The 15,120-nt window shown below is 39.9% G+C and overlaps 1 protein-coding gene across 1 annotated transcript in view; it reads left to right on the top strand.

Moving 5' to 3' along the window:
- LOC124615329 (protein catecholamines up) overlaps positions 1 to 9,095 on the top strand; it is a 48,654-nt gene extending 39,559 nt beyond the window's left edge. The window contains exon 4 of the mRNA XM_047143128.1: positions 7,851 to 9,095. Within this exon, the coding sequence (XP_046999084.1) occupies positions 7,851 to 8,026 (176 nt within the window). The 3' untranslated portion in view covers positions 8,027 to 9,095. The remainder of the gene's footprint in view (positions 1 to 7,850) is intronic.
- The last annotated feature ends 6,025 nt before the right edge of the window (positions 9,096 to 15,120 follow it).

Here is a 15,120-nt window from a genome sequence, read left to right on the forward strand (position 1 = left end):
GCCTTTCAGGTGAATTCCCCTCCCATTGACGATCAACTGGCTGCAGCCCACATTGCTTTGACAGGTGAATGGCTCCCACACTACCTTACAAAGAGAGACCCAAGAACATCATTGTAAAACTTTGGCAGAAGAATTTCCCCAGCACTTCATGCTCTCAACACCAGGAAGGCCACAGGATGTGATGAAATATACAGTACCTTTTTTTTTAGGTAGATGCCACCAGCTACCGTCACTCATCTGGTTGAAGTCATTAATGAGTTGTTCCAGACCGACTACATATCACCTTGTGTGGAAATTGTGCCTATTTTTAAGACTGGGAAACATCCTCACCAGGTGCAGAGTTATTGCACGTCAAGTTTATTGACTGTCATCTCTAAAGTTTTGAGAGGGTGTGTGTCAAGAGCCTGTAGCATCACATCACCACTGAAGCAATGCTACCCAAGGAGCAGATTGCTGCAGCCATTCGATGCTGCATCAGCTCTTGTGACTAGTAGAAGATCCTTTTGAGATGATGGAGCATCATGAGTACTTCGGTACGATGCTTCTGGGTGTATTGCGCGAGAATTTGATAATGTGCTGCACAGCTGCCGCTTGTCCAAGTTACTTGAACCAGGGGTGCTGGTGTCACACAGTTGCCTCGTCCATTCTTAGCTTGACAGGAGGATCTTTTGTGAGGAGACTACAACTAGGATGTCCACAGTATCTTGCATCTGTACTGGCGTGCCAGAGGTCTAGGTTTTCGAACCAGTCCTGTACATGTTGTATGCAGCTGATACATCAAAGACAGACCATATGCAGCTCGTGCTGTATGCTGCTGATACAGCAATTTTCAACCAAAGCGTGAATGTCAACATTAGGTTGTTAACAGTATGTTGCCAAAGGTCTTTGGTTTAGGTCCGATCCCATACCCGCTGTACGCAGCTGACACATCAAGATAGACCATTTGAGGCTGATGCTGTATGCTGCTGAAACAGCAATTCTCAACCGAAGCATGAATGCCAACACCCTACAATGTCCATTGCAGCTTGCCTTTGACTATCTCAACACCTGAGCTGTCAATTGGTGCCTGACCTTCAACAATACCAAAATGCCGTTCCGGACAGTTACTCGCTTTATCGTCTCTGCAGCACTGGCACTTATCACTATGGAAGGCAGCCCTGTCATATGGACAGCTGCAGCACAATATCTTGGCGTAACTCTGTACCAACAATTTATGTAATATCAACATACCCATGATGTGAAGAGCAAATCCAAGGGCCACCTTAGCAAGTTGTACCCCTTGCTGAACTGGCTGTCACACTATACAAGGCACTGCTCTGCCCTGTCCTCGAATATGCTACTGTCATCAGGGCCAGGCTGCTGAAATGCGTCTGCAGTCACTCCAAACTGTGGAGAACTGTACACTCTGCTTGGCTGTATGCTTACCAACACTTTCCTATAGCTCCACTGCATGAAATGACAGAGGTCCCACATCTCTGGGACCATCTTTGGGTGACTGCCCCCACCTTCCATGTGAAGCTACGGCATTCACAGGACAGTGAAATCCAGAAAGTAGGTCATAAAATACAGTGCAGCATCACCACAGGAGAGCCAACACCGGGTTACAAGAGGAAGCCGAAAGGCACGCGTTTTAGCTCACGCAGGCTGGCGTGAGGTGTGGAACAGGACAAGGAAATTAGAATTTAGAAAAAACGGACGTAGCTGGTGGAATACTTAACTTTAATCCATAAATGGTGAACGTCGCTCTTGACTGTACATTATTCACAGTACCAATAGTAACTGGTAATGGCGCCTTGCTAGGTCGTAGCAAATGACATAGCTGAAGGCTATGCTAACTATCGTCTTCGCAAATGAGCGCGTATTTTGTCAGTGAACCATCGCTAGCAAAGTCTGTTGTACAACTGGGGCGAGTGCTAGGAAGTCTCTCTAGACCTGCCGTGTGGCGGCGCTCGGTCTGCAATCACAGATAGTGGCGACACGCGGGTCCGACATATACTAACGGACCGCGGCCGATATATATATATATATATATATATATATATATATATATATATATATATATATATATATATATATATTAAAAAACAAAGATGATGTGACTTACCAAACGAAAGCGCTGGCAGGTCAAAAGACACACAAACATACACACAAAATTCAAGCTTTCGCAACAAACTGTTGCCTCATCAGGAAAGTGGGAAGGAGAGGGAAAGACAAAAGGATGTGGGTTTTAAGGGAGAGGGTATGGAGTCATTCCAATCCCGGGAGCGGAAAGACTTACCTTAGGGGGAAAAAAGGACGGGTATACACTCGCACACACACACATATCCATCCACACATATACAGATACAAGCAGATTATATATATATATATATATATATATATATATATATATATATATATATATATATGTTGCAAACTGCACCTCAATCAGATATTTACAATCCCTCCATTAAGATCTATGAACTGCAATTCAAAGGTGGGTAGCAGTGGCACTTGGGGGTGTCTTGACATGATATCGATGGGTTTAGCAAGCAGATTCATTTGTAGATAGAGATGTACATGTTTTTAAGATGGTGCTATATTGTTTTTGTGTAGTGTGAAGGCGACAGCACTGACCGTGAGATATTGCTGTGCATCATACTCGTTTATTATTTTTGTACTGGACAATAACAAAGCTTTTGTTTGTTATTTATAAATCCAAGGTCACCTCAGCAATACAATGGATCTATGGTTATGCAACTCTTAACAACCACTGTCCAGAAGATAAGTATATCTACAGGAGTTGTGGATTAGGTGTTCTATGTTATTGGCTGGGGCCCGTAGTAATGCTGTTTCAAATAAACAATAACTATATCTCAGAAGGACAACATTAGAAAACATGCAAGAGCAACATGAATCCATATGGTTGAAGGCCGTAATGCAAAGTCGAAAGGAGCATATTTGTCCAACAGTGGACATTAGATGGCTAATGATCATAAAGAATCACTTGGGGCATAATTTTCTGAGGTAATTCGCCACTTAAAAAGACGTTGTTGACTGCATAAAAGTGATAATGAGAATAATATGTTGTATTCACTAACAGTCATTAAGTAGATAGTAAATGAGAAATTGGTCAAAAGTTTATCATTACCATTTGAGAATAAATAATGATGATTTGTACAGTTATAACACTAGAAGTGAAAGTGACCTCGATTATTTGTTACTAAAGCCATGATTCTTCAGAAAACTGTTTAATTATGTAGCCACAAAAATATCTGACCATTTTGTTAAAACCTAGAATATGTAACGGGTAGCAAATCAAATTTTAAATCTAATCGTGAATTGCTTGTTTTGAACTACTGCTACTGCTCACTAAACGAAATTACCTCTGATACAGTCAAAACACCATTTCATATTAATGTAATTTCTTGTATCAGCTTTTTTACTGTGGGCATTTTGTAGCTTGCTGGTTTAATTTTGGTGCAAACCTATTGTTGACATTAGTACAATTTGAGCTAACCAGTCTTTGATTAGCATGAACAAAACTGATTCTGAATGTTTCAACACAACAAAAATTCCTTATTATGGTAACAGTGTCTGCTGCGCAGATTGAACAAGCGGTTACTGCCTAAGTTGAATGTTTAACTCACAGGTGCATATAACAAAGGAAGAAGCGAGTCATAAAAACGGTTGTTGACACTGTGTCTTGGAGTGATAGACATAATTACAGCTAACTTAAAAACATGGAACATACAAAATCATATAAAAATTCACAAGCCAAAGAATAAGCAATACAAGAGACCATATTATGAAACACACCGCTCCTGGCAGTCGGTGTAGAAGCTGTTTGACAGCTGTGACTCATTTGTTATTGCCAACCACATACACAACAGTGCACCACTGAACACAGTAACATCACGAGTTGGTCCAAACTTCGTAGCTGTTGGTACATTAGCCCGCACGGAAATGGGCCAGTGTGTGTATGAGGCAGCTGTAAAGAGTTGTGCACTCGTCGTCAGTCGATGTTGGCCACTCGTTACTCCTATGATAGAGATTGTGGAACCAGTACTGAACACTGCTGTAATCCCAGTCCTGTGGATGGTGGCTCTTTGAAAACATGTGTAGGTCTGATGCAGTTAATGGCATCAGTTGTAGGCTTACTGTTTAATACAATGTCTAATGCCCAAGTGCTTTATGGTAGGACACAGTACAAGCCAGTGTATGGCAGTTGCAGCAGTGGCTTAACTCTCTCCATTCAAAGCACCACATGGGTACAGGTTTCCAAGTTGCAAGACACAAAAGTGATTGGCGTATCATGGCTGGAGACACTGGGCGTCATGTGTGTCCAACATGGTCTCTTAATTGTTAAAGAAGTTCAGGCTTACTTTGAGTTGTAAATGTAGTGAGCTGGCTTCAACAAATTCCTAGGGAAGACACAGTGGTTCACTGTAGACTAATTCCACAGCTGAGGAGTCTGAATCTTGCTTATAAATCATTCCTAGGCCCAGGAGAACTATCGGAAGGGTGGAAGTTCAGGATGTACCAGGGCACATGGCAACTACCTTCAGAGAACCAATGCCTTCTCATGACCAGGCTGTTACTAGCAGGATGGTAGATACTAGTTTTTTTTATGTACATACCCACAGAATCTAACAAACTGAGTGAACAATTCCAGTTCAAACTGCCTGCCTCCATCAGTAGTTAACAAGGAGCGGGCAGCTTAGCATAGCTAACCAAGTTGACTTTAAGGCAGAGGCTAAGGTTTCCACAATGATGTTGCTCCCTGGTGGCAGAAAACATGAGTACGTCATCCAGGTAGGTGAAGCAAAATGGTAGTCCATATAGAATGGAGTTGTTAACACTCTTCCAGGTTTGCGCAGCATTCCATAACCCAAATGTCATAAATTTGCTCTAGAAGAGCCCGAAGGGAGTGATTATCGCTGTCTTAGAATGTCCTCTTCTGCCACAGGTATCTGCATATATGATTTGGCAAAGACTAACATGCTGAATACAGTCATGCTGTGTAGCACGTAATTGTAATCATGTAGCAGTGGTACTAGATAGTGATGAACCACGGTTCTTGCTTTGAGCATGCAATAGTCGCTACACAGGCACCAGGCTGCTCCTTTCTTCTGGACAAGGTGTAGTGCAGATGACCATGGGCTAGTTGACAACCAGATTATGCCTTCTTTGAGCACTTCATAGAATTAGCACCACATAGAATTCCACATTAGCGGTAGACAAACAAGCTTGTGCCAATCTCGCAGGTCCACAAGACACTGGTAGACCATCTGTGGTTTCTATATGGTGTACCTTGTTGTATACCATGTGCATAGGTGTGGCTGGTGGTCTGGTCAAGGCTGGATATTGCCCCAGCAGTGCAGTGTACTCCTGGTCACATGCATGTATTGGCTTGGCACTATGCAACAATGTGTTGCGGTGGAAACAAGCTGCCGTCAGTCTGGTAATGCTGTTGACCAGTCTGGAGTTGACTACATCTCATAAAAGATGGTAATGTACCAGAAGATCAGCTCCTATTATTGGCTGCACAACATTGGAGATGGCAAAGTCCCAGATGAATACACAACACAGTCCCAAATTTAACTCGATCTGCTGCATTCCATATGTAGAGATGGGTAAGTTGTTTGTGGCAGATTAATGGAATGCAATTGGCAGTCTACAGTAATGGACTGAAGTTCTTGACAAGATGCTTAAGCCTGAGTTGGTTTCTGTTAAATACTTTTGACCAGACCTCCTATAATTAAGAAACAGGCACCATGACTTTGTTGGGCAGTCAGTTGCACCTACTACTGGCTGCTGCTGACATTTAGGTATGAACATGGTGCTGTCCATTGAAGCACATGTTCACTGAACCTACAGTGATACCAGCATATAGGGTGTTCCATGGGTGATGACGCAGCTTTGTTGATGGTTAGCTTCTGGATCTCCCACAATTATGCCCTCCATCATTCCAAGCACCATCCTGGGACAGTAGCACACCAATCTGTGTGCATAGCATGTCTACTTGTGCCACAAGCAAGTTGACTGTTGGTGCCGCTGTCATATTACTGCCTGGCGATGTCACTGCATTAACCTGTGCACTTGTGATGGCCTTTTGAATATGATCCAATGATATTTCCGTATGAAATGCGAGAGTTGCTTTGACTTGGGTTGGTAGCCGACTGCTCCACAGTGTAACTGTATCAACTTTGCTCAATAGATGATGCATATATTGTAACGGCTTATGATTAACATTGCCTTCTTGTGTCAGTACCTGTCCGATTCACTTTTCGTGTGATGCAGTGACTCTCCAGATTCATTCCGATTTAAACTTTTCACATGAATTTTTGTGCGGCAGCAGAGGGATTACATCTTTTACCTCTGCAGCGTAGTGGTGGTAAAGTCTGCTCATGACGAGGGTAAATTTTGTCAACTCGGCCATAATTCCTGCATAGCTAAAGCTGGTTTTGACTTGAGAAAACCTAGGATCACATTGTTCAGGCAAAATGGAGGTAGAGAGACCACTAGTCTAGACATTGTTGACGCATCTGTATCTTGCTTGATACTTAAATTCCCTAGTAATCACTCAACCTCCTTCTTCACCCCAGATCATGTCGAGATTACCCATTGTCGGAATCAGCACGATTTGGGCTGGCTCACATTTGCTTAGCATGAACAAAACTGGGTCTGGAGGATTCTTCCAAACCAAAATTCTCTATTGTGGTAACTGATTAGACAAGTGGTTACTCCTTGAGTCCAGTATGAATCCGAACATTTAACTTGCAGGTGCAACGTTCTGAATGTGGATATAACTAAGGAAGAAGCGAGTCGGAAAAAATGGTTGTTGACGGTATATCCCAGAGTGATAGACATAATCACACAAAAAGATGGAACATACAAAAGTCATGTAAAAATTCACAAACCAAGAAATAAAGAGTACAAGAGAACATAAAGACATATCCTGAAACAGAGCACACTTGGCAGTTGGTGTGGAAGCTGTCTGACAGCTGTGACTCTTTTGTTATGACAGACCCCACACACGACACTGCACCACTGAACACAATAACATTGCTGTTTGGCACAAACTTTGTAACAGACACTACACTTAATTGTGTTAACCAAGTTTCCTACATAACAATGACCACAGGCCCAAAAACCTAGTTAAAGGATCATTTCTGGTAACAAGCCCACAATACAGTGAAACTAGAAAGCAATTGTGATCATCAGATTCAACAAGAAGATAACTAACACTCAAATAAATCAGTGTAGTTATTTGAAACTGGAACTGTTTGTCAGAAGTAAGTCATGAAATAAAGAAATCTGTCTTAATGTGGTTTTCTTGGAACTGTTTATAGAAGTTTTCTAAATTACATGTATGCACTTACATATGATAACAAAACATCTGTTTTTCAACCATTAGATTTGTGATTTTTTTCTAAATCACTAATATTTTCAATAGCTTTCATGTGTAAGTCACATAACCCCATCTAACTGTTTAATTCATTGTTATACCATAGGTACAGCACAAATCGTGTAAGAAAGTAAGTGATATTGACTTGAGATATTGTATTTGTCTGAGAGTAATTACCTTTGAATACTGGGAGCTGTAAAACAAATGTGGCAAATATTTTTTTTAAAACACAGTTTCTTAATTAATTTAACTAACAACATACCAGTGAAATAATGGCTCTGTTATAACTCTGCTTGAATTAATTTCCCTTCAGGCCAGAAAAGAGCTAATTCATGTTCATGGACCATCACACACACTGTCAGATATTTGTAATCAATTTTCCTATGTATTGTCTATTTACTAATAAACACTTTGTGTCCCTAAGATGAGGTTTGTACTAAAATATTAATTTTGTTTTCAGATAATGCTGCTTCATCTTGGATTCTGCCATTCACTGCTGGGGGCTTCATTTACATTGCAACAGTGTCTGTGATACCTGAACTGTTAGCTGATACAAAGTTCTGGCAGTCTGTAAAGGAAATTATTGCACTTTTGTTTGGTGTTTACATGATGGTTATTATTGCACATTATGAATGAATGTTGCATAGAAGTCTATTACATTCTTTAACAGGTGATCATGTTTGGAATGTGAAATGTTAACTGTATAGAAATCCCCCATTGCTAAAAGAAAAAGCGATCTCTCTGCAAGATAAACACAGTTATTTGGAAGGGGTGTATCCATTAATTTTACAAGTAAAGCCCAGTTAATGGACGCAACATACTCAATGAGGCAGTTGTCTCATTAACGTATCATACCTCTCAGTTCCTTAACTATGTGATAGTGGCAGAACACATTGTTCATTTCTTTCCAGTCATCACACTGCTTGATGTGCGAAAGAGAAATTATTTCTGTTATCACCTTTGCTGGTTTTTTATTCTTCTTTTCCCACAAATCGTGGGCATAAAAATTCACAAATCTGATTTCAGTTTGAAGCATGTTCTATAAATATTATTTCATCTACATTCTTAAAAGACAACTTCTTGCTCTTACTGTTTTTGGCAGTGAAGCTTTCAATTTAACATTTTTCATGTATGTAGTGATGTTTCAGATTGGGTGTCACGTGCTTAACCTCTGCAGATGCAGTATGTACTTAACTCTCAGTTAAATCCAATGGTTTTATTTAATTATTCCTACACCTTGCATCATTAATCTTTCTATTAGATAAAGTGTAACTTAATGTTATACACTTTTCTTGATACAGTGATGGTTAAAAGTTACTGAAATTCAAGATGTATTATTGATGTATTAGGTGTATTGATGTATAGATTGTTGCAGATAATTGATTTTGCTAAAATGCTATTAGTTTAAAAGATCCCAGTACTGGCACTCTGTTGTTGGGCTTACAGTATTCCTCTGAATATGTATTTTCTTTTCATGTACAAGAGCTTATTGCTTAATTAGGTGCCAGTGCTTGGAAAGCTATCAGTGTCAATTAACTAATGAAACAAGCTTATGAATGTGGAAATATTTAGGTCAGAGATGGAGAGAAACTATATTCGTAATATACTTCTGCCGAACTGGTAATGGACAATGGATTCATAAACAGCTTGCCCACTTGAGATGATTGCCGCAGTAACAATGAACAGTGTTTCGCATAAGAGACAATATCAGACTTTTCATTTTCTATTACAGTCAGTCAGTCCCCCCCCCCCCCCCCCCTCTCTCTCTCTCTCTCTCTCTCTCTCTCTCTCTCTCTCTCTCTCTCTCTCTCTCTCTCTCTCTCTCTCTCTCTCTGTGTGTGTGTGTGTGTGTGTGTGTGTGTGTGTGTGTGTGTGTGTGTGTGTGTGTGTGTGTGTGTGGGGGGGGGGGGGGGGGCACACATGCTGCTATATGTGTCAGTGTTTTCCTCCAATCTTTGTTGTAGGGCAAATTTTAGTTCATGTGTGTAGTGGCCCGTACCTGTAATAATTGTGCTTGACCTCTTGTTAAAGCATAACGTTTATTACCAAACTAGGTGTTTTCTAGCATAACATTCCATTTTTTCTGAAACAGATGTATTGCTGTAATTTTGTATGTATCATTTGACTCTTGAACAGACATCACATACCAATAAACCAGCAAAACTACGGCTGTAGAAATAATTAATTCTTCAACTGTGTCATTAAGTGGGAGTAAAACAAAGGACTTACATTCTCAGTTAATGGAAAAAAGTCTTAACAAATCTAAAAGTTGAACTCCAGGGTGCTAAGTAGAAAGTAACACATCTGTTTTACTGACATTAAATACCTTGCTGGGAATTGAGAGAAGTCTTGTATTTATTCGGATTTTTTTCTGTCACTAGTATAATAAATAAAATGGTGATTGAACATGAGGAACTGAAAAGTCGAAGTAAAGTGGCCATTGTGATGGAATTTAATCATTAGCACACCATTGCAAGGTGTAGTAAAAAGTATTAGCAGAAGATAAGTCTCCATTACTGTTTACAGGGACAAATTATAACCAAAACTTATGAAATTTTCATTGCGGGAGTATCTTTTGTGTGAAATTTTTTTGTTGATGCCCACATACATAGGAAGATGATGATCATAATTTAAATACAAGATTAAAGTGTTAGTTTTCCCCGCATGGTGTTATAGAATGGAACAATGGAGAAACGGCTTGAAGGTGATTTGGCGAACCCTATGCCAAGCACTTAAGTGTGAATTGCAGAGTAATGAAGTAGATGTAGATGCTTTCAAAAATCTAGTTTTATTTGGATTTTACTATACATACCTAAAAAAAATTTTTGTCAGTGTTTGGATGAGAGCAGAGGTGACACCAGTCTACAAGAAGGGCACTGCAACAGAAGTGATGTACAAAAATAACGTCTATGTTTCATAAATTATGACTGTATTCTGAGCTCAATGGGGATATTGTACATATACAAAGAAGGGCAGCATGTATGTCTCAAAGAATGCATAGATAACATAAATGAGCCCCTAAGAAACATTATTTAGTCGTTCAGTTCAGTTATCTTTCATGAGTACTTAATGTAAGCCATAATTTTACCAGCACACAAAAGGGTGATACTGAAAATATGGAAAACTATTGTGTAGCATCTCTGTTATCTTCATTCTCAAAGATAATAGAAGTAGTTATGGGAGATATTCCTATCCACTACCTTAATTAATGTAACTTTCTAATGAAGTCACAAATTATTTTCAGACAAGATCGTAGTACAGAAGCACCTGTGTCAGAATTTGCTAAAATCATAATGGAGGATATGGAGAAAGGCAATCGTGAAACAGGAATAATTTTAGGTGTTTCCAAGGCATTGGACACAGTACATCATAAAACGCTCCTCCACAAACAAGAGGCTGTAAGAGTAAAATCAATAGTGAAAAGTGTAGTTTAAATGATATGTCATGATTAGAATACACAGAGTTGAAATTTCAGAGACCTATACAGATCTCAATTGCATAGACGAACATCTATTACATATTAACATAGGAGTCCCACTGGGGAGTATATTGTGCCCAGCTCTAGTTTTGATCTATATTAATGGTGTCCCAAAAAGTGTCATGCAGGAAGACAAAATTCTGTTTGCCAACAATATCAACATAAAAATTATGGATAAGATACCAAAGCTATTGCTGTTCAAAGCTGATGATTTCCTCTCTTACTACAACCTTCTGCTTGACATTATAAATATGTGACTAGTCTACAACAACACCTGACTGACAATATCAGGATTCCAATGTAATACAGCCATTCACTCCTCCAAGCTTACTGAAGTTACAGACGGTGAGTATGCCATACTACTCCATGATTTTCCAACTATGATGAGGTCTCTCAGTGACCTAAGGAAGTGAGACACAGCACCACACACTACATCAAGACCACTGAAGGACCACCATATCTTATAGACCATGATTGTTAGCTCTGGATCAGCTAGTGATAGCCAAGGCAGAATTCGACTGCATGATATATGTAGGCCTCATGTGGACATTTACCCATTCCTGGGCTTCACCATTGCATTTGGTTACAAAGAAGTGTGGTACATGGTAGCCATTCGGCATCTACAGATCACTCAATGCTCATACAGTTCCAGACCTAGCTGCCAGTACTCCACAACTAAAACTGCCCATTGCGAAGGCATGCAAGCAAATACCAGTCTCTGAAGAAGATATTCCAAAGACAGCCATAATAGCCCTCTTCGGCCTGTTTGAGAGCAAGTTCATGTTGTTTGGCCTCTGGAATGCCACACAAACTAGGCATGAGTTCCCAGAATGAGATGGTATATGTTAATCAATTCTGTATTACAAGGCCTGTCCTTCTGTTTTGCCTATTTAGATGATATACTGGTATTTTCAGCCTCGCTGGAACAGCTTCGCCAGATCTTGTGGAAGTACTCAGATGACTAGGTCAATATGGTGTGGCACTGAACACGGCAAATTGTATCTTCTGTCAACCACAAGTGGACTTCCTTGGTCACTGCATTTCCCCATGAGGCTGCTTACTATTACCTCACAAAGTGGAAGCCATCCTCCAGATCTCTCGGCAGACCACAATAAAAGATTTATGGGATTTTATTGGTATGCTGAACTTTTACTGCTGCAACCTGCAATGTGTGGCAGAAATACAAGAACCCTTAACAGGTCTAAATGCAAAAGAAACACAGAAAATTTGTGGACAGTCTGCATGACAAAGGAATAGAAGATGCTGCATTAATAGCACACATGGAGCCGAACGCAATGCTAGCATTGGTGGTGGACATGAGTCAGACAGTGGTGGGTGCAGTGTTCCAGCAATACAACAATAGTATGTGGCAACCTCTGGCCATTTTCTCGTACAAACTGTCGGTGTTACAACAAAAATGGAGTATGTAAAACTGCGATTTACTGGTGATATGTGAGGTGGTTAAGTGCTTCTGCCCTATGCTAGTGAGTTGAGGTGGCACAGGGGTTAGTACATTGGACTCACATTCAGGAGGATGATTGTTCAACCCACATCTGGCAATCCTGATCTAAGTTTTCCGCAATTTCCCTAAGGCCGTGTCCTATGTGAGTGACAGAAGTGAGCGACAGTGAGCAGCTTCTGGATACGTGACACTCCAGCGACAAGCAGCAACATCGGGCGAAAACCTAGGGTGTCCTGCATGCGAGCGACCATGTCGCGCCACAAGATGGCTGCTTAGAGCCATCCAGCTGTTTCTATAAAATGGTGTCCTTAAGCTATAGAATACTTTAGGTGGAGAATAAGGATACAGAATTAGTTTTACTTAAGAAAATAAAGCGAAAAGGAATACTGTGCATGAAATTTGCAAAGGGAGGAATCTCCATGGAGAATTTCATAAGTATCGTCAACTATGAAGATCACCAGACAAATTCTTCGAATACACGTGAATGAGCAGAGGAGCCTTTGACTATTTCATCAATAAATTAAATATGAATGTTTTTTTACATGATCAAGAACTTTTAACAGGCAATGAATGTGGAGGAATGACTAGTACATGACTAACTACACTAAACTCAAAGATAAGCACAGAGATTTAGACCACTGAATGATAGCTAGCTGTGGTGTAGGGGTAACATATACAGTTAATAATCACGTTTGAGGAAAAGGTCCTGCATACAATTCCCAGCCATTCTTATATTTTTACTGACTCAGTTACAATTCTGTATACTAAGTTTTATGTATACTGTTTACACTGCATCGCTAAGTATATTTTTAAGGTCTTGCCAAAGAACTTGACCTTCACATCTATCCCAGTATATCACACACATTTAATTCCTAATAAATTACGATGAACCATGAAATTTTTCAGATATTTGATGTTGCGAACGTAATTCATCAGCAGTCAGTGTTAAGGCCAAGCGTTTCAATTACTTTAAATAGTCTGTAAAAGTAAAGCCTACCAAATTTTTGAAAAGAAAGTCAAATGTTTTGTGTAATGATTTGTCTAAAAGTCTGAAATAAAAAATTTTAGGGAAACGCTTGGTGTACCTCATTTTCTGTTCATAATTTCAAGCATCATTCAAAAACACGTAGAACATATTGTTTGACTGTTTTCTTCCATTTTTGGATTTCAAGTTTTATTCAGAAAGCATGATCTTACTGACTCCTCATTTGCATTCTTAACGTACTTGATTTGAGGAAGCCTTTTTGACATTTAAATACCGCATCAATGTATCTTTTTATGTGCAAAATAGCTAGGTCTTGAACAGATGACATTTTTGACACTTTATTTACAGGAGCTTTTCGTGAAATATTTCAATTTTTCCTCAGCTTATTAATTAAGTTTTCATTCATTATCCTGATTACTTTCAAGGAGTTAAATATTTTCATGCCAAGCTAGACCTCACACTGGTCACTTTGGTACACCATTTACCTGTTTCTCTCCCTTTGTTTGACTATGAAAATTTGGACAAAACCTCATGGTGTAAGTTATAGGGAGTCTTGTTTTTGCTCTGCTCATGCGTTTACAAAAATGGATCGAGTGTTAATCACATGATAAAATAGTCCTTTCTGCATGCTGTCATTTCCAAAATTCGTTGTTTCGATATCTTGAACCTTTTATGAGACACGTTGGTTCCCGAAGTGCAGGAAAGGTTCGGACGCGCGGCGAGCAACCCGTCTGCGGATATAAAAACCAATATCTCAAGAATGAAAAGAGATATCATCCTGGTCTCAACTTTAAATACAATTTAGATATATTGGTTACGGTTCATATGCAATAATGTATGGCCTTAACTGAACTATACGGACAGTCTACATACACAATGTGATTTTACCTCTGCAAATTATTAAAAATTTCATGCAGCCATGTACTCAATTTTGTGCAGCACTGTAACTATGATGAATAAAGAAAATAAATTCTGACCTTTATCATTTAAGAATATCAAGCTATAGGTTGCAGAAGAATCAAATTTTTTAACCAAATAGTTTTCTGAAAATCACATGTGGAGTAATTCATAGCTGCCGTCGCGTCCGCTCCACTGCTTTGCCGAGAAGACATGTGGCTGTCGCTTTGTGTCGCGCGTGCTGCAGCGACAAAATTCAAACAAGTTTGAATTCAAACATCGCCAGCTGCAGCGGGAGACAGGCAGCGACACAGGTGTTGCTCACGTAGGACACTTCCATAACTACACCTATGGTTCTGTTTTGTCACCTGAAGCTGTCGCTCACACAGGACACGGCCTAAATCGCTTCAGGCACATGCTGGGACGATTTCTTTGAAAGGGCATGACCAACTTCCTTCCCCAATCTGATCTGATGGGACTGATGACCTTGCTGTTTGCCCCCCCCCCCCCCAAACCAACCAACCAATCAATCCAATGCTAGAAGCTCGAGATGGACCACAAGCCGTTAATGTATGCTTTCCACCAAAACAACTTCAATTGCTCACCCAGACAACCTAACCAATTGATATACATCACGCAGTTCAGCAGCAGTACTTGACATATATCTGAGATTGAGCACATAGTCGCATACTGCCTCTCCTGTGCTGGGAGTGTTTCTACCACATACTACGACAAGCTCAGCAAAGCATAACTAATGGACTGAGACTCTCAAATTCTGTTGTGGGAAGCAACATCTTCGTTGTACCTACAATTAATAATGTTCAGGGACTGACAACACTATACTGTGACATGTCCAATGCAAAACCATGTATGTATCTACAGTCCACCTTTAGAAAAAGTATTTTTGA

This window comes from Schistocerca americana, chromosome 5, assembly GCF_021461395.2.
Source record: "Schistocerca americana isolate TAMUIC-IGC-003095 chromosome 5, iqSchAmer2.1, whole genome shotgun sequence".
NCBI lineage: Eukaryota > Metazoa > Arthropoda > Insecta > Orthoptera > Acrididae > Schistocerca > Schistocerca americana.